This window comes from Symphalangus syndactylus, chromosome 12, assembly GCF_028878055.3.
Source record: "Symphalangus syndactylus isolate Jambi chromosome 12, NHGRI_mSymSyn1-v2.1_pri, whole genome shotgun sequence".
In the NCBI taxonomy this organism is placed as follows: domain Eukaryota; kingdom Metazoa; phylum Chordata; class Mammalia; order Primates; family Hylobatidae; genus Symphalangus; species Symphalangus syndactylus.
In genome coordinates this window covers 44,604,573-44,625,469 of record NC_072441.2, presented here as the reverse complement: position 1 = coordinate 44,625,469, position 20,897 = coordinate 44,604,573, and the positions used below count along the sequence as shown (strand labels likewise).

The 20,897-nt window shown below is 34.2% G+C and overlaps 1 protein-coding gene across 26 annotated transcripts in view; it reads left to right on the top strand.

The window, feature by feature from the left end:
* Positions 1-20,897, top strand: part of ZNF644 (zinc finger protein 644) — a 108,497-nt gene that overhangs the window by 72,713 nt on the left and 14,887 nt on the right. For 13 of the 26 annotated variants that reach the window (XM_063625435.1, XM_063625430.1, XM_063625440.1 and 10 more), the window contains 3 exons: positions 9,752-12,789; positions 12,974-13,579; positions 15,527-15,649. The exons of 8 other annotated variants lie outside the window; for them this stretch is intronic. In XM_063625435.1, coding sequence (XP_063481505.1) covers positions 9,752-12,789; positions 12,974-13,579; positions 15,527-15,649 — 3,767 coding nt within the window. The remainder of the gene's footprint in view (positions 1-9,751; positions 12,790-12,973; positions 13,580-15,526; positions 15,650-20,897) is intronic. 5 more of the 26 variants (XM_063625443.1, XM_063625445.1, XM_063625444.1 and 2 more) reach the window with 1 other exon arrangement.

The window sequence follows — 20,897 nt, the reverse complement described above, 5'->3', positions numbered from 1 at the left end:
GTGAGTAAACAAGAACAGTGAAGGTTGCTCCAAGGTTATTGGCCTGAACAACTGATATAGATGAGGAAGGCTGCTAGATATGTGTTTGGGAACCTTTCTTTTGTACAGTGAGAGAAGGGTGATGTTTAAAAGGGAGATGGGTAAGAAGAACTAGAGTATTGCGAATATAACATCCAGATCAATTTTAGGGAAAGAGTACATATGGAAGTTGAGGAACTAGAAATTAATACTTGACCTGCATACTCTTTGAGAAGTCTGTCTGTACTTTCAGGGGCATACATAGCCCAGTTGGAAGACCACTGTTCAGATCAACCTTAGTAATTATGTTATTAAAATCTTCTATATTCTTCTTTACTTTTTAAGTCTGCTTGATTTGTTAACCTTTGGGAGAAGCGTTTAAAGCCTCCCTCTGTGGCTGTCGATTTGTCGGTTTTTCTTTGTACTTGTAAAAGTTTTTTATTTTTATATTTTATAGCCATTTTGTTGTATGCCAAGAGATTCATGAATATCTCTTCATGGTGGATTATATATTATACTTTATTAATTTATAATATTCATCATTACCAGGCCTAGTACTTAATATCCTCAGGTTCTATAAACTAGTATGTTTTAAATAAAGAAGCACAATCTGCTTTTGGGAGGAGGCTGACAAAACACTTTGAAATTTAAAAAATTACTAACAATAACAACAACAAAGCACTATTAGCACTATTTATTTTCTCTTCTCTTCTCTTCTCTTCTCTTCTCTTCTCTTCTCTTCTCTTCTCTTCTCTTCTCTTTCTGATGGAATCTCACTCTGTTGCCCAGGCTGGAGTGCAGTGGTGCGATCTCGACTCACTGCAACCTCACCTCCTGGGTTCAAGCAATTCTGCTGCCTCAGCCTTCTGAGTAGCAGGGACTACAGGCGCATGCCACCACACCCTGCTAATTTTTTGTATTTTAGTAGAGACGGGGTTTCACCATGTTGCCCAGGCTGGTCGTGAACTCCTGAGCTCAGGCAATCTGCCCGCCTTGGCATCCCAAAGTGCAGGCGTGAGCCACTGCGCCTGACCCCAGCACTATTTTTTTGAATCAATAAATGAACAACAAAAAGGATTCAGGAACGGTGTTTGGTGGTATAAGCAAACATTCTCCTTAGCCGCATACTGGGAATCCTATTGCTAAAAACACACAAATTTAACTGCTAACTAAAAATCGGTAACATACATTCAACCCTGGATATCCATGTGGGATTAGTTCCATGACCCTGCAAGAATACCAAACTCCAATGATGCTCCAGACCTTTATATAAAATAATGTTGTATTTGCATATAATCTGTACGCATCTTCCCATATACGTTAAACCATCAATATAGTTCTTGTAATACCTAATACAGTGTAAATGCCAAATAGTTGTTATACTTTATTGGTTTCTTATTTGTATTTTTTATTCTTGTAATTTTATTTTTTATTTCTTTTGATCTGAGTTTGGTTGAATCTGAGGATGCAGAACCCACAGAGAGAGCCAAGTATATTTTTGTTAAGACAATAATGTGAGAAGCATGCTAATATATTTTGTTTCAAGAAACGCAAATTTCTTGTATTTGAATTATTACCATCCTAAATTAAGATACTTGTAGAATAGTGATTATCTTGAAATATTTTTCTTAGATGATAATTGGATTTTTTCTGGTTTCAGAAAAATTAATTGAGCAAGGATAATAACATTAACAAGAGATCACATTTAATACAAAACATTTCTTTGAAGTAACACTTTCAGTTTTGTTCTTTTTTTTAGTTCTCAAAGATGTCATACTTTTCCATCTGAATATATGGAATAAGTATATTCAAATATATAAATATATAAATTCAAATATATAAATTCAATATATAAGTTTGAGTTTACATAGTAGAGTTTGAATGTATATAATACAGGTGAGAGGTTAAGTACTCATTATAGATTATTACAGATTTACAGAAATTTTTTTACGATTTAAATCCTTCCTTCAATAAATTAAATTGTAAATCAGTGAAATAATTCAATCTTGGATGTCATATTATCAAGTTCTATTTCTCATTAGACTTTAATTTTATATTTTCTAAATATGAGATTAAGCGAATCAATTTATGGAACTATTATAATGACAGATTATTAAAATCTACAGAAGTTTAAGAAATCTACATATTAAATAAAATCTGTGAACCTTTGAATTTGAAAAACTTAATTACTGAGGCATTAGAAGGAAACTAGTATACATTCGTTATGTTCCAAGCATCAGGCTAGACATACTGATAAGGGTTCTGTTGGTCATCTTTTCCCAGAAATGAAATACAGTTGACCCTTGAACAACATGAACTTGAACTGTGCAGGTCCACTTAAAAGTGGATTTTTTTCGATGAATGTAGTCGACTTTCTGTATCTGTGGGTTCTGCGTCTGTACCCAAACCAAACACAGATAAAAAATACAGTCTTCATGGCATGTGAAACCTACATATAAGGAGGGCTTGCTTGTCTTATCCATAGATGGTGTCAAGTGCGGGGACTTAAGTATGTGTAGATTTTGGTGTCCACCAGGGTTTTAGAACCAATCTGCCATGGATACTGAGGGATGATAGTAGTTTCATCTGCATTAACAATCTATTAAGGCACCAGTCGTCTCTTCAGCTGTTGTAAGGAATCCCTTTAAAGCCACCATGTTTGCATTTGCAGTCATGCCACTAACTTTGATGTGCGTACTATAATGTGCCTTGATATTGTGGAATATACATGGTTGGGGCAAAAGTTTCATTAACAGCACTTTGAACATTCTTAGCTTTTAAGTTCTTCAACAAATTCCTAGCATTTCCTGAATAAACATTAAGGAAATAGATATCTGACTTGGTGCTGATTCTATACTCTAAAACCATTCTTTTGTTATTTCTTTATGTCTTGATAATTGTTGTGAAATTTATAGGTATAGCAGTTTTTTGAATGGTGAAATTGTCTTTGCCCTTTAAAATTATTTCTATTCTGAAGCAATTTATTCCATATGCATATATATCTCACTACTTTGAGTATAATTGTCTCTATTTTCATTTATATAATTACATACAGTCCCTGACCTACAATGACAAAGATTCAATTTTGTGATGGTGCAGAAGCAATGTGCGTTCAGTAGAGACTGTATTTTTAATCTTATCTTTTGTTTTTTGTTATAAAATTTTTATAGACTGTGTCAGATTATTTTGGCCAATTGTAGGCTAATGTAAGTATGTATAAGTAGGCTAAGCTACAATGTTCAATAGTTTAGATGTATTAAATGCATTTTCAACATGATGTTTTCAATTTATCATGGGTTTATTGGGAGGTAACCCCATTATACGTAAAGGAGCATCTGTATATGCTTTGTATTCCTAGGACTTTCAACACTCTCACTTTTCTTGTATTTATTAGACATGATGGTTTAGTATTTATATAATATTTCAAAACAACATAAACAGCAGACCCATCATAGGTTAAAGAATACCAGAAGGCTCAAAGTAAAATGGCAATTTATGGCGTAATACTGTCTGTGGAGGGCAGAGTTGACACACTGCCTCTGGAGTATGGGATTGACATACTTTAGCTACATTGGTTTCTTTGAAAGTTTCACAGTTAATGATTTGAACAGATATATTTTATAGTGAACTGACCCATGTTACACAAATGTGGTCAAAATGTTTGATCAGTTACATATATATCACTCATTTCAAATGCTTAAATTTGTCTTGTTGGAGCCCATGCATATATGTCTATTACGATGTAAGCTGAGACCATCACTTATTCTAATTACATGAGAGCATAAACAACACAACAGTCATTCTGTGCTAACTATGACTTAGCACTCTCCTTTGGTTGCAACTGTAATTTATTGCCTTCTTCCAGTTGCAAAATTCTTCATTAGGAAATTAATGTTTGATTAGTGAACATCCATTTGATTTTCTACTGTTGATTCTCATTGTTACATAACTTTGCCATGTCTTTAAAGTTATGTCTTTGTAGGGCCTCCCTGCCCCCCCTTGCCTTCATCCGTACAGTTACCTGCTTCTGTTTACCATATGGGAGCTTCCTTAGATGTGTTAGATTATATTTAGTATTTACTATACTTTGCAGTAAGAATGATCTTGAGTTATTAGGCGTTTATGATCTGGTACCTGACTTCGTAACATCTGTCTTCCTGTTAAAAAGTGAGGATGGTACATGGCATCAGGAACAAGCTGTTCAACAGGTTCAGTGTAATTTGTTTGCTTTATTTTTTTTATTACAATCTGTATATCAAACTCGGTGCCTTTTTTGTTTTGTTTTGTTTTTTGGTATTGCCAAGAGGAAAAAAAAAAATCTCTGGCTGTAACATTGAGTTTTCATGATACAGTTAGCTCTGTGGCAGTGTGTTGGTCATTTAATGCCATATTTTCATTGTTCAGGAATCAATTTATTGACAGATCATGAGTTAACTAAAGGATTATTTCAGGTAATTGTGAATTTAGAGAATACTTTTAAGGCCCAGTAGTGTAATTCTCCAGTTTTTAGCTCATTATTTCAAATAAGGTTGTGTTAATTATGTAATAACTAAGTACTAAACATTTGTAGTACATATTAGAAGGGACCTTAGAAATCATCTTATTCAATCCCCAACTCCATATTCCTGTCTGTAATGTTCTTGACAAGTAAGCAGTCTAACCTTCTGAACCATTTTATTATTTGGCTTGGTTTTAAAGTCAGTCTCATGCTGGATACCCTTACAAGTGTTCTGTATTTTTTTAGTGTTTCTTCTCAATGTGACATCCAGAATAAGTTATTACCTGGATGATACATTCTGTCTTCTCTTGAATTGTGCACTAGGTGGGATTTAGGTATATATGTTTGTACATTGTGTATGGTATATATAGGTTTAAATGCTGCAATAATTTTAAATATAATATTTCAGTTAATTAAGATTTGTTTTGCAGTTAGACTGACACTTGTGAATGGTTTTCTCTTCTTGACGCAATCTCATACATTACTAACTGAAGTTGTCATGTGTTCGCAAGGATAATTTAAATGAACATAGGGTTTGTGAAATCCTGACAGATCCTAACTATAATTCAGCTAGTGGGCAGCATTATAATTTATTTATAGCTGTGTAATATAGCAATTAATGAACTAATATACAATGAGGGCAAATCGTACTATATTTTTGCATGAAATTATACAACACAACAAAGGTTGGCATTACGTAGTTAAGTACCCACAAAATGTTAACCTACTTGCAATAAATACAATTAATAATGTACATAAAAGAATGAAATTAAGCTAATTTTCTATCAGAAAAGAGTTATTTGTGAACAGAAAGTGGACAGCATAGATTTGATGACAGAAAGGTTGTATCTAATCTGAATTACTGAGTGACCTAGGAAGCTTGCTCAGAGGGATTACAGAATAATTATGTTAATATGCAATTATCACCTCATTTCTTCTGTAGTAACCTCAAGATGTAGTGTAGTGAGGGTGTTATAGCAAGTGCTGATAGTTTGCAAAAATACTGATGTTTGAGATTTCTGAGACAATAAGTCTAGCTTGAGGCGTATAAGTGATGATCTGTCATCTTGAAGACAGATCTGACCTTTGTACAATTCTTTTAGTGCTCACAGTATATAACTAGAGGCAGTTATAGCTGTAGAACTCATTATGATTTTCTAGAAATTGAAATATATTTTATGTAGATTTAAAGTCCTATTTGCAGCTTTTTAAAAAGGTGTGTGAATTTTTTTAAAGACTATTTTAAAAACCAGTTAAAAGAAAAATTCTATAGTTATATGATTATATGGGGAAGATTTAGTAATGGTGTCTAAACAGTGTTTAAAAATCTTAATTGATATATAAGGAGTCCAAACGTCAGTTTATTTATCTTAATTTATTAGCTTCTGTTTTTTAAACTTAATAAATAATGCCCACCTTCAAATATGTTCCTACTTTGTTATAGTAACCTAAACTGGTATTGATGTCTCTGTTATATATACATTTGACTATACAAAGGTAGTTGAAAACTATTTGAGATGGTGTAAAATTAACTCAGGTCAAATGCTTTCTTGCCTAGATGCCACATAACCCAACATGAATGTAGTAAAATAATTTTTGATGGTGTTAAAATTCTGTATCCATTATTCAGTGCAACAGATTTTGATGATGCATTGTTCTGCATTGTATCTCAGCACAACAGCTATGAGTCTTGAGTACTGTTACTAAGAAGAAGTATATTTGGAGCATTGTTTAATTAGAATATATTCTGAACATTTTCATTGTTCCTAAAGTACCCACAAAACATTAATCTACTTGTAGTAAATACCGTCAATAATGTACATAAAAGAACAAAATTAAGCCAGTTTTCTCTCAGTAAAGAATTACTCATGAACAGAAAGTGCACAGTATAGATTTGATGACAGGAAGGTTGTATCTAATCAGAATTACCAAGTGACCTAGAAAGCTTCCTTACTAAGTCAACTTTTGTAACATATTTTCAAACTGATGCAGAAGGTAACGTCTTTTATTTTTGAGTAGACATAATTATTAATTTGGGGATAAGTAAGCCATATTTTATTATGTGGATGTGAAGGAAAAGTTTCATTGTTAAAAGACTTCATTTTATATTTTAACAATATTTAATCTGATTTTTTTTTTTGCTAGATGTGTTTTGTAGATAAAATATCTGTTATGCGCATATATTTTTTGTATGTTTTTGAACAAAACAGGTTGATATCTTCAGAATGTGAACTTATGAAAAGCTCTTATAAAGCCATTCTGGTAATGAGGATGCAGTCTCCAAGCTGACATGATGTTCTCATAGTTTGTCACCCTGCTGTTCAGGGGGTACCAATGAAGTTGCTTTAAATGGGAAGCGTCTGTTCCATCTCTAAACCTCTAACACCAGAACAGATGGGTGGAACATAGAACATGGAAGGTTTTACCTCTGAGGTGGTAACAGTGAAGCCACTCATTAACACTGAATTTACCACTTCGTTAGCAACATTGCTTCCTGTTGAGAAAAACTAATATAGGCTTTCAAATTGACTTAGCATGTATTTGTCCACCTCTGTGATTATAATAAGTGGGAACAGAAAGGAAAGTAACTGTCTTTCAAGCTAGTTTTTTGTCGTTCATTTCAGATTTATGAGATTGTTTCTATTGAAGCATTTTGTTTTCTACCTAATGTAATGAGAAATATCAGGAATGAATAATAGTGTAGCATTAAGGCTTGCTTTTCTTTCCCTTGACATTTGCACACCCTTTCCTAACACATGTTTATGTGCCGCCCATTTTTAACTTCTGTGTATGTGATGTAGAGACTCCTGCTGGGTGATGCATTAGCACCATTTTGGAGTGATATCATTGAATGTGATCTTATTGGAAGTCTATTTTTATTACCACAGAAGTTTGCCAATCTCAGAACAGAATTCTAAAACCTACGAGGGCTGGAAAAAATGATTGTTGGTATAAATAACAATGTCAAAGATACTGGTAATAGGTATTTGTTGTATTAAATAACATTTTATGGAAAGAATAAGATCAGATTATAAGTGCTTGTTCTAAGTTATAAAATAAGAAAAAGGTAAGAACAATTTTATTATTTTTTTATTTTATGTATTTATTTTTTTGAGATGGAGTGTCACTCTGCCACACAGGCTGGAGTGCAATGGCATGATCTTGGCTCACTGCAAGATCTGTCTCCCGGGTACACGCCATTCTCCTGCCTTAGCCTCCCAAGTAGCTGGGACTACAGGCGCCCACCACCACGCCTGGCTAACTTTTTGTATTTTTAGTAGAGACGGGGTATCACCATGTTAGCCAGGATGGTGTCGATCTCCTGACCTTGTGATCCACCCGCCTCGGCCTCCCAAAGTGCTGGGATTACAGGCGTGAGCCACCACGCCCGGCCTAAGAACAATTTTATTATTCTTGAATTAGATTTAATGTTTTACAAAGCATGAAATTGGTACCCTTAAAGGATAGTAGAAATATTGAACTATATTGAACATGTTTTGATTTCTAAATGTTAGATTGTGAGGTGTTGTTGCCCTAAAATAGTATTATTTGTTGTTACGCAAATTAAAAATACTACAAAAGAAAAATATACAGGCTTCATTCTTTATCTGAGAACAGGAACCTAACTTGTCTTGTTTACCATTATATTTGGAATACAGGAACAATGCGTGGCACAACTAAGTGCTTAGGAAATATTTGGAGAATAACTGCAAAAAAGGAGAAGAAATATGGAAGCTTATGCCAGTACTTCAATTAGTTAATACCTGGGGTTGCCAAATAGCAGGTTCTTTAAATTGTACATGAGAATTACTGGATATTTTGAGGACCTTATTATAATTACTGAGTTAATAAATCAGAACCTGGTGGAACTTGTATTTGAATGGGGTATCCAGATTTCATAGGAACAAAACTGTTTTTCTTCTTACACTTTAGGAACTTTTACTTTGATTTTTGAAATTTTTATTAATCCAATACTTATTCAGTCTTTTATTCAACAAATATTGCCTGAGCACCTATGCCAAGTGATGTACTAGGTTCTAGAGATACGATAGTGACTAGATTACATTCCCAGCCCTCAAAGAGCTGACGTTCTCTGAAGAAGGCAGATACTTCCAATGTGGCCATTTCTAAGAGCAGGAAAAGAACAGGTTGCAAGGGAACTTTCCATAGTGGGGGTAGGCATTATAGTCATGGTATGAATGGACCCCAAACATTCAGAAATACTGTTTCCTTTAAAAATATTGTACTTTTTTCTCATAATGATTAAATATCTTATCAAAAATGCCTAGAAAAGTTTTACCTACATTTTATATGAAATAAATTTAAAACATATGTTTATGCTATTTTATTGTAAAATGTGTTAGGCCATTGCACTAGGCCACCAGATCATAGGTGGGATAACTGCTTTTAGAGAATGCCTAGAATTTGGGGCCCCACATATGAAAATTTGACATGAAACTTCATTAATTTTAACTTTAGTTAAAATTCGCTTTACTAAAATTTAGCTAACTTTACTAAAGTTAAAATTATAGTTAAGGTTAATTTGAATAAAGAATGAACGAAACTATGAATAAAGCATTTTTACAATTGATAGAATGTTAGGAGAACATTAAGCATCTTGAGAGCAAAGCAGTCTTTTAAAAAGGACTATTTCATACATAAAACATTGATGTTGATAGCAAATATGTTCATTCAATAAAGTTATTTACTGAGTGGTGTTTTGTTACCTTCCTTCAGGAATGAACTTATAAGTGACAAATCTTTTACTTCTCTGCAATATTTGATAATTTATATTATTCTCTAGAATAGAGTGACTGCCTCTGACAAACCTACTTAAGTGAAAGAATTTTCTTTGTATTAGCAATCTCTACGTGAGATTTAAAATTTTTTCAGTCTGTAGCATATTTATATTGTTTTTGAGTCTGTGTGTACATGTGTACCTGTGTGTATGCTGCTTTTCCCTAGTGTGTTTGTGTATGTTGCTTTTCCCTAGACATTTTGTATATATGACGTATTGGATTGTTGTTGTTGCCTAGCATGAAGAGCAATATTAACCTTTGAGGTGCTTTTTAAATATTTCAATATGTTTGTGTTCTTTCATTCTTGGAAAATTATTAGAATCTCAATATAAAGAGTAGAAAATTAAACTAATAAAAATGTACTTTCAGCTCTCCATGCATTCTAATAGTATTTTTTCTTTCATGCAAATCTAAATTTTTTTTTTCCGTTTTCTAGACTAAATGTGTTAAATGGGCTTGCCAACAATATGGATGATTTGAAGATAAACACCGATATTACTGGTGCTAAAGAAGAACTCCTAGATGACAACAGTTTTATCTCAGACAAAGAGAGTGGAGTTCATAAGCCAAAAGATTGTCAAACATCATTTCAGAAAAATAATACGTTGACTCTGCCTGAAGAACTGTCAAAGGACAAATCTGAAAACGCCTTAAGTGGAGGCCAGTCTAGTCTATTTATACATGCTGGTGCTCCTACTGTTTCTAGTGAAAACTTCATCTTGCCTAAAGGAGCTGCTGTTAATGGACCAGTTTCACACTCCTCCTTAACTAAAACTTCCAGTATGAATAAAGGCAGTGTTTCATTAACCACTGGACAGCCTGTGGATCAGCCAACAACAGAATCTTGTTCAGCTTTGAAGGTAGCAGCTGATCTTCAGCTGTCTACACCACAGAAAGCAAGTCAACACCAAGTTTTATTTTTGTTATCAGATGTAGCACATGCTAAGAATCCCACCCATTCCAATAAAAAACTACCTACCTCTGCTTCAGTTGGTTGTGACATTCAGAATTCAGTAGGGAGTAATATAAAGTCAGATGGCACTTTAATAAATCAAGTAGAGGTGGGTGAGGATGGTGAAGATTTATTGGTAAAAGATGATTGTGTCAATACAGTAACAGGAATTTCCTCAGGTACAGATGGATTTAGGTCAGAAAATGATACAAACTGGGATCCCCAAAAAGAGTTCATTCAATTTCTTATGACTAATGAGGAAACAGTAGATAAAGCTCCACCTCATTCTAAAGTAGGTCTAGAAAAAAAAAGAAAGCGAAAAATGGATGTAAGCAAGATAACTCGTTATACTGAGGATTGCTTCGGTGATTCTAATTGTGTACCCAATAAATCAAAAATGCAAGAAGTAGACTTTCTAGAACAAAATGAAGAGCTACAAGCAGTAGACTCACAGAAATATGCATTATCAAAAGTGAAGCCTGAATCAACTGATGAAGACTTAGAATCTGTGGATGCCTTCCAGCATCTAATTTATAACCCAGATAAGTGTGGAGAAGAGAGTTCACCTGTTCATACTAGCACTTTTCTTTCAAATACCTTAAAAAAGAAATGTGAAGAGAGTGATTCTGAGTCACCTGCTACTTTCAGTACTGAAGAGCCATCATTCTACCCCTGTACAAAGTGCAATGTGAATTTTAGGGAGAAGAAGCACCTCCACAGGCATATGATGTATCATTTAGATGGGAATAGTCACTTTCGCCATCTTAATGTCCCAAGGCCATATGCTTGTAGAGAATGTGGACGGACATTTCGAGATCGCAATTCACTTCTAAAACATATGATTATTCACCAGGAGAGAAGACAGAAGTTGATGGAGGAAATTCGTGAATTGAAAGAACTTCAGGATGAAGGAAGAAGTGCACGATTACAGTGTCCTCAGTGTGTGTTCGGTACCAATTGCCCTAAAACATTTGTGCAACATGCTAAAACCCATGAAAAAGATAAAAGGTACTACTGCTGTGAAGAGTGTAACTTCATGGCAGTGACAGAAAATGAATTAGAATGCCATCGAGGCATTGCACATGGGGCAGTGGTAAAATGCCCTATGGTCACTTCTGATATAGCCCAGAGAAAAACACAAAAAAAGACTTTCGTGAAAGACTCTGTAGTAGGATCATCCAAAAAATCAGCTACCTACGTATGTAAGATGTGTCCTTTTACTACTTCAGCCAAAAGTGTTTTAAAAAAGCACATGGAGTACTTGCATTCATCATCATGTATTGATTCATTTGGTAGTCCTCTTGGACTTGATAAAAGAAAAAATGACATCCTTGAAGAACCTGTAGATAGTGATAGCACTAAACCATTAACTAAACAACAGTCAACCACGTTTCCAAAGAACTCTGCTTTAAAACAAGATGTGAAGCGAACATTTGGATCAACCTCCCAATCAAGTAGTTTTTCAAAAATCCATAAGCGGCCACACAGAATACAGAAAGCTCGGAAAAGCATTGCCCAATCAGGTGTAAACATGTGCAATCAAAACAGCTCTCATCATAAGAACATTACAATTAAAAGCAGCATTGACCAAAAACCAAAGTATTTCCATCAAGCAGCAAAAGAAAAGTCTAATGCCAAGGCAAATAGCCACTATTTGTATAGACACAAATATGAAAACTATAGGATGATCAAAAAATCAGGTGACTCATATCCTGTGCATTTCAAAAAAGAAGAAGCTAGTTCATTAAATTCTTTACACCTGTTTTCATCATCAGGTAATTCTCACAACAATTTTATTTCAGACCCTCATAAGCCTGACACCAAAAGGCCTGAAAGCTTCAAAGATCACAGACGTGTAGCTGTAAAGAGAGTAGTTAAGGAATCTAAGAAGGAAAGTTCTGTTGGAGGGGAAGACTTGGATAGCTATCCAGATTTTTTGCATAAAATGACTGTTGTTGTTTTGCAAAAACTTAATTCTGCTGAAAAGAAAGATAGTTATGAAACAGAAGATGAAAGTTCCTGGGATAATGTTGAGTTAGGAGACTACACTACACAGGCCATAGAAGATGAAACCTATAGTGATATTAATCAAGAACATGTAAATTTATTCCCTTTATTTAAGAGCAAAGTGGAAGGTCAGGAGCCTGGAGAAAATGCTACTCTTAGTTATGACCAAAACGATGGCTTTTATTTTGAATACTATGAAGATGCTGGAAGTAACAACTTTTTGCATGAGATACATGATCCTCAGCATTTAGAAACTGCAGACGCTTCATTGTCAAAGCATAGTTCTGTTTTTCATTGGACTGATTTGTCTCTTGAGAAGAAATCGTGTCCTTACTGCCCAGCAACATTTGAAACAGGTGTTGGGTTATCAAATCATGTCCGGGGACATCTTCACAGAGCAGGATTAAGCTATGAAGCCCGTCATGTTGTATCACCAGAACAAATAGCCACAAGTGACAAGATGCAGCATTTCAAAAGAACTGGCACAGGAACACCTGTTAAACGAGTTAGAAAAGGTAAGTTCTCCATGGGAATGATTTGGGCTGATAGGTCTGTGTTCTAATTCTGAAGATTTAAAAGTTTTGTTTGAATTTGGTCTTTATTAGAATCATATAATTTTATGTTTCAGAATTAATTCATTTTAGGGTGGTCAGTTTATATAAGAAAGTCTTATATTACTCTTAAAAAATTTTTTTTTAGCTATAGAGAAGTCTGAAACCACTTCTGAACACACTTGTCAGCTCTGTGGTGGTTGGTTTGATACTAAAATTGGATTATCAAATCATGTTAGAGGCCACTTGAAAAGACTTGGAAAGACCAAATGGGATGCTCACAAATCTCCAATCTGTGTTCTGAATGAGATGATGCAAAATGAAGAAAAATATGAAAAAATCTTAAAGGCATTGAACAGTCGTCGTATTATTCCCAGACCATTTGTAGCTCAAAAACTTGCATCAAGTGATGACTTTATCTCTCAAAATGTTATACCTCTTGAAGCATACCGTAATGGCCTAAAGACTGAAGCTCTGTCAGTGTCTGCATCAGAAGAAGAAGGGCTGAATTTCTTAAATGAATATGATGAAACAAAACCAGAACTGCCCAGTGGGAAAAAGAATCAGTCTCTTACACTCATAGAACTTCTTAAAAATAAAAGGATGGGAGAAGAAAGGAATTCTGCTATTTCTCCTCAAAAGATCCATAATCAGACAGCAAGAAAGAGATTCGTTCAGAAATGCGTTCTTCCACTAAATGAGGATAGTCCGTTGATGTATCAGCCACAAAAAATGGACTTGACTATGCACTCAGGTAAGAAGACGTTTATGACTATGCTATACACAGTTTAAATGCAGTTCAATTACGCCTTCTTTAGTGGAATCTATGTGGAAAATACTTTCTCACAATCTTCTTGTTTAAGCTGCTTTTTTTTTTTTACAGAGCACAGATTGGTTATTCTACTGTCATTTCTGTATAACTCATCAATTGATGCTCATTAGCACTGAGTTCTCTGTGCCTCTTTTCTTGGTCTGAATGTAAGGTGAGAACAAAAGCAGAAGAAAACCACGCACACACACAATAAAAACAACAAACAAGAAGCTGATCTGTAAAAATAAAACTTGCTGTGGCTGGAGGATGGTTATGGATGGGAGGTTGATGTTCAAAAGCATAGCATTATTGAAAAGGCATACACCTCTGTCATATTTTTGCCAGTTCTCCAAGGTGATCATGTTTTCAAGATTTAGCTGTTGGTTTTTCCACTGCTTAGGTAAAACAAAACAGACTTTTAAAGCTGAATGGATTGGTGTCTGTTGTGATTAACCCAAAGAAACATCTCTCTCTCCAATTCCTCATTGTACTGCGGAATAGTTTGGTTTTGGAGAACAGTTGTGAACATAAAACATATTTGTTTGGGGTTTTAGGTTTTAAGATAGTGCTCTAATGGAACAGAACAGATGATTTAGCTTAGTGCTTGTGCACTAATAGTTTTTCCTTTTGAAAGGAATATTTTGTATGTATTGGCAAATAATGTGGCAGATAAAGTGGTCAAACTTTATTCAGTATTGCCAAGTCTGGTTTAAGAAAAATTTTAAGTGTCTTTTCTGGATTTCTTTTTGAAGGTTAATAATGTTGAAGGTTTATGTAAGTGGTCTCATGATTAGAGCTCTAAGTTGAATGTGTCGGAGGTAATAGTTAATGGATTAATAACGAGTAACATTACTGTAAAGTAATGTTGTTTATTTGCTTTGGGGCAGACATTGCGATATCCCAAATAGTTGTAATGCAATTTTGATTTGAGGAAAGATGACTTTGTATTGTAAGTGGTCTGGAAAGCAGTTTATCTTGTATGAGTTTCTGTTTAATACGGCTTTTTCTTTCGAATAAAGAATCTCTGAAAGTCAATAGCTTTCAATATTTTTTCAGAAGGATAAAATGCAGGGAAGATGTGTTAGCTGTGTTGACCAAGGGGTAGTATACTTCAGAGATGGAAAGCATATTTGTGCTATCACAGTAATGCTGAAGAAACCAATTGAAATGTGTTGGGGGAGTGAGGATTGTCTGAGAAGTTGGGAGTTTCTTATTGTTTGAACGTGTTTTTCCTGTGATGACTAAGATGTTAGCTTGTTGATCATTTATTTAGCACAAAGATTTTAGCAAAAAACTTTAAATCATTAACTTTCATTATTGATTGCGCATTCAGAGTAATGAACATAAAATACCCTAAATAAAATGTTGTGTCTAACAGCTGTTCAGTGGTGTGTTTTACCACCTTTTCTCCCAGCCTTCATCAGAAAGCCTAATTTAGTATTGAGACTTTTACGGTTTTGTGGGTAAAACACTTTAATTACCACTTTGTCAACTAGACTTTTTAATTCTTTTTATTGGTAATGTTGTAAGCTTTGAAACTTCTCAACAGAACTGTGGTGTTCAAATCACAGGATTGTATTGTAGTAGGTTTAAGAAATAATCTGCGTAACACAGAAATCTGCAAGAAAGTGATAATAGGTGTTATATCCAGAGGAGCTCAAAGGTTCAAGTCACTCCTCTTCTACCTTTCCAAAGAGCATGAGTTGACTCTAAATACTAACTACAAACTAATAACAGTTAACTTAATTTCCCCTCCTTATTTTAAGTTAACCTATTTCATTGAACGTTTTGAAAACCATCTTTATTGTGGTGCTTTTCTACACTCTTTAAGCTAAGAAAATTTCACTTTTTGAAGTGAGAACTGGATTATAGTTTTCTTTTGAATGATAGGTATGCCTGTGAAGCTTAGAACATGTGTGCATTGCAATACGACGTTTACAAGTGCTGTTAGCCTGTCCAACCACTTACGCGCTTATGCACGAAAGAAGAGTGCTGGACTTTTGACTGGTACAGGTATGTTTGAACAGATATCACAGCAAGTCTGTTTGATACAATACAGTTTTTTTTTTTCCCACCAGACTGGTGTTAATTCAGATCATATTTATAGCTTTCTTTGGTAAGCTGCAGTTGAGTCTGAATACACATTAAATTTCAGCAACTTGTAAACTGTTAGATATAATTCTAAGCAAGTTAATCTTTTTCTTTTGGCTCTTACTGACTTAATTTGGGGAAAAAACATTAACCCAAGAGGTGTGGAACTTTTGAGTCTACCTTAATCCCATTTCTTTTTTAGAATACTATTTTTGATTTTTAAATTGATTTTAGATTCCAGTAAAACACCTCTCTTTATAGTTCTAGTCAGGCACAGTGGTGTGCCCCTATAGTCCCAGCTACTCATGAGGCTGGCAGGAGGATCACTTGAACTCAAGAGTTAGAGGCTATAATGTGCTATGATTGTGCCTGTGAATAGTCACTGCACTCCAGCCTGGGTAGCATAGCATAAAAATATTGTAGTTCTAGCTTGAAGAAATCCTTTATTAGAAAAGGAAATTATGGGGAAATTTCAAAATGTAGACTTGATTAGGAAACTAAGCAAACTAATGAATTTTCATTAGTCTATAGATTAGATCTTTGAAGGAGTGAGCCTTAATAATGGCTTGTGTTGACAAGTGAATAGATTTTTCTTTTAATACTTCTTAAATATATTAAGGATTAATAAATCTAGCTATGCACATAAGTGTTAACATGCACATTTCTGTGTTATTTTTGGTTGGTTAGCCCAACCTTGCAGATACCTCTTAATACTGCTCATCTGTGAACATTTTATTAGCTTACTTATATATAATACACTTCTTATAACCTACAAAATGCTTTGCACTTTCATTTGTAGTCTTTTAAGCTACACTGCTTCAGCAAATCTCATTTCCCTCACATCTTAAAATATACCCTCTTTTTGACATAGATCTACATAAATTCTTTTGCCTAAAATTCTTTCCAATCATTTTATTTCTCTTGCTCTTTTTTAGATCACTGCCTCCTGCTTTCTTCTAGTTGTTTTCCCAGCTTTTTTGTTCTTCCTCATGTCTTATAACTTAGATCCAATATGTTCTTGCTTTCAAAAAACCACTTATATTTATACTAGTGTCTTTCTTCTGCTTCTTTGCATTCTTCCTTAACTTGGTATACAAATGACCAGGGATGAATGTTGACAATTTATATTAAAAAGAGAGGAGCGGAGTGAGTTTTAGTCTACTGGATTAGGCCTCCTACTCTGAGATTATAATTTTTATATACCCTCACCTTTATCAGGCTTGGCAAGTGATTGCAGACATTAGAGGTGGGGGACAATAAAAATAAGAGACTGTACAAGTGGGAAATCATTATTGTTACCATACTTGCTAACCTTTATTGAACATTTACTACGTGTCAGGCACTGTGCTATGCAATTTACATGCATAACATTTAATCTTTACAACAGCCATACAAGTTGTAGGTACTGGAATTCTCTTCCATTTTATAGGAAACTAGGACTTAGAGAACTTAATTTGCTTAAACTTATACAGTTAATAAAAGTAGCAAGGTTGTAATTCAGATCAGGGCTATCTTACCTAATCTTTGTTTTTAATCACTATTCTCTACACAGGCGGCCTATTTTGAATTTATTTTTAAAATAAGAAATTGAAATAAAAATAAGCAATTGAAAATTCTAAAATGAAGGTGGGTTTATTTGTTTGTTTATTTATTTATTTTGAGACGGAGTCTCGCTCTGTCACCCAGATTGGAGTGCAGTGGCGCGATCTCGGCTCACTGCAACCTCCACCTCCCTGGTTCAAGCAGTTCCCCTGCCTCAGCCTCCCGAGTAGCTGGGATTACAGACTCACGCCATCATGCCTGGCTAATTTTTTTGTATTTTTAGTACAGATGGGGTTTTACCATGTTGGACAGGCTGGTCTCGAACTCCTGACCTTAGGCAGTCCGCCCGCCTTAGCCTCCCAAAGTGCTGGGATTACAGGCGTGAGCCACCGAGCCCGGCCTGAAGGTGGGTTTAAAATGGGGAGTATTCTAGTGAAGACTGAATAAATAAGAGTCTAATTAAAAAGAGCAGAGATCCAAGAAGTGCTTAGGCCTAAATTAGACTTTGGAGGACTTAATATTCCATTCTGATTATTCAAGCAGATTATGCAAATATCCAATAAGGCAAGATATCTCCAGTCCAGATTTTATTAGTCCATTAAAAAAATGCTTTTACTTCATCTGAAAATTCTGCAAAACACAGGATTAATTACTTATAAATAACTGGTAGTAAATCTCCATTTACCGAGAATGCATTTATGAAGATTATCTAAAAAATCTTCATTATCAGAGAGAAAAGTAATGTAGGATGACTGGGAATATATTTAGGTCCTGAAGAATAAAAGAGGGTGTTATTTTAAAAATATGATTAAGTACTACCAAAATATTAGAAGTACTAGGAAATAGAAAGCGTGTGTTTGGCAGTCCTAGGCAAAGAAAAGGAAAATGACAAACTGAAGAAAGCCTAGGGTCATATTTTCCACACCCAGTAGCCACTTTTGAGAAATTTTAAAAACTAATGCTTCTTTTTCTTGGAAATTCTGAAACATTTTTTCCCTCATTAAAAAAAAATTTTTGATCAGTAGAGCTACACAGATGTCATTGCTGCTTATTCATGCCAACTAAGAAGTTTTTTTCAAGCTTTATTAACTTTTTTGTTTTCCAAATAGAGAATTCTGTGTTGTATTTACAAACTCCACATACCAATTATCCCCCATATCAATATCACTGTTACAAAGCAGTGGTCCTAAAAACCTATGGCCCTAGAAGGTTCCACTTGCTTATTATAAGTGATTTATTAATTCATATGAGTAACAGGCATCATTTTTCAAGAATACATGATCTTTTAATGAATAAAATGCAAATTCATTTTTATAAAATCTTAACCTTAGTATATCACAAAATTGGAACAATGTAAAGGGAAAATAGGTAGGAATAAAGCCTCCCTAACCACGTCCAGTATGTGTATTTCTAGTTTAAGCAGTCTTAATTCATGTAGATTTTAAGTTGTATGGTCCACTCTTGAATACAAAGCTTAGATACCCACAGACTAAATGGTAAAGGCCTGCTATTGGTTACCTGTGATAGAATAAACTTTCAAGCCTTCTTAGAAGCCACCAGCTCCTGGTCTCTTCTGTGGGAACTGGTGACCTTTTGAGGGAAGAAAAATATTTCTTCTAACTTATAATCTCTTCAGGTATCCTGAATACACTGAAAAGGATACCCCTTTTCTTCCCAAAATACCTGTTTACTGGTGGCTTAAATACTTCTACTCATGTGATGGTTCTCAATCTTTATTGGAGTCACCGACATCTTTGAGAATTTCATGAAAGCTGTGGGCCCCATCCCAGAAACATGCACTTATTCGTTCTCAGATAAAAATTTTTCTGTGTATAGGCTTTGCATATCTCCTGAAGGCTATCATCAATTTGTCTGGTGGCAAATTGAGAAAGGAGAGATGCCAAAATAAAAGGAAAGTAGAAACAGAACTAGGAATCAGAAGCCCTAAGAAGTTCTTTTTTTTTTTTTTTAAGAGCAGAAGATGCTTAAAGTGGAATAAATAAAATAAAAGGAAAGTAGAAACAGAACTAGGAATCAGAAGCCCTAAGAAGTTCTTTTTTTTTTTTTTTTTTTTTAAAGAGCAGAAGATGCTTAAAATGCAAGAATTGCATAATAGCAAAACTAATTGTGGGGTCATTATCTTCCCTAATATTTGTAAAAGGAACCGATGGAGGAAATAGGAAAGGTTTAGAATTGAAGATTTGGAAGAGGTAGGCAGACTTGGGACAGTTAAATTGTCATAAAAGAATAATTTCACAGATTAAAGTTTTGCCCAGAACTGTCCCAGTTTATTTTCTGTTGGGTAGGTTCAAATAAATTGTTTAATAATTTTTATGTGTCTTCACTTGTAGATAATTTATGAAGCTGTTTTACTTCCTTTCCCTGATCAATCTTTATCAAAGTAGACTAGAATCAAAGGGTTTATTTTATATCCTATATTGTAAATTTAAGGCAGACTTCTTATTCAAGAGTTTATTCTAGTTATTTATAGAATGCAGTAATGGTAGGGTTTTTTTGAGATTTTGTTCTCTTTAATGTTTTACATGCTGATACAGATTTTTTCTGGTTAATTTTCTATGCAGTTTAATAAGAACATTATATAGTTTTCATTAAATACTGAAATTTTATAATGTAGCTTATATTAATTACTTCTGGACTTTTTATTTTACTGATTAGCTTTTTTTGTGCCTAATGTTTTAATTAAATGATGTGTTTTTATGCCAGCAATATTAAGAACATAGTTCTATTAAGTTGTTAATGGAGTGACTATACATACTAGTTTACCTTGTTGTCACACCTAAGTACTAGTGCCTCTTTTACTCTCATAAGTGTCCTGGATTGAATGATAAATTAATCATCCTGGTTATTAAAATTGCTAAAGCATTTAAAATAAGGTAAAGCATATTCTATCAACCTAATCTGCAATCAGGAAAAAAAATATATTTTGAGGTCAAAATAAGAGTGAATTTCAACAGGTAGGGAAAGGGAAATACAGTCAGAGTAGAGAGAATGTTGTTAAAGGAAGTAGATCTGTCAGATGAATGCCACAATGCTTCTCTATGGTAGACAGCATGTTGTTATCTTTTGAAAAGAAGAAACAATGATGGTAGCATTCAGCATTTTAATTGGGACTTTATTTTACATCTTGACCACATATACAAACTTACATTAATACAAACACACAATTCCTTGTTCACTCACCTAAATGCACTTTTAATATTTTCTTTTTTATTATATTCTTTGTTGTGAAAAATTAATGCTGGTCATGAGCCAGTAAATTGATTTGCTACCCACTAAGAAGTCACTATCATAGATTGAAGACAGTGCCCTAACTGCCTCTTTTCTCTTAGGGGTTGGTACTGACCAATGGTAGTAGTATCTTAGAAGTCATAACTCTTCTGTGGCAGCAGGTGAATGAGCAGGATACTCATTCTATCCACATTTTTCTCTCTAGATCACTTTTGTAAATCAAATGCTAACCTCTTAACCTCTGGGACTTAAAGTAATTGGAAATTTCTAGTTACTCATTTAAAAATTAATGCAAGAAAAATATTTTTATATTTGGGAGGGGCTTCATTTCATTATCTTCAGAACACTTTTGTGTGTATGTGTGAGATGGAATTTCACC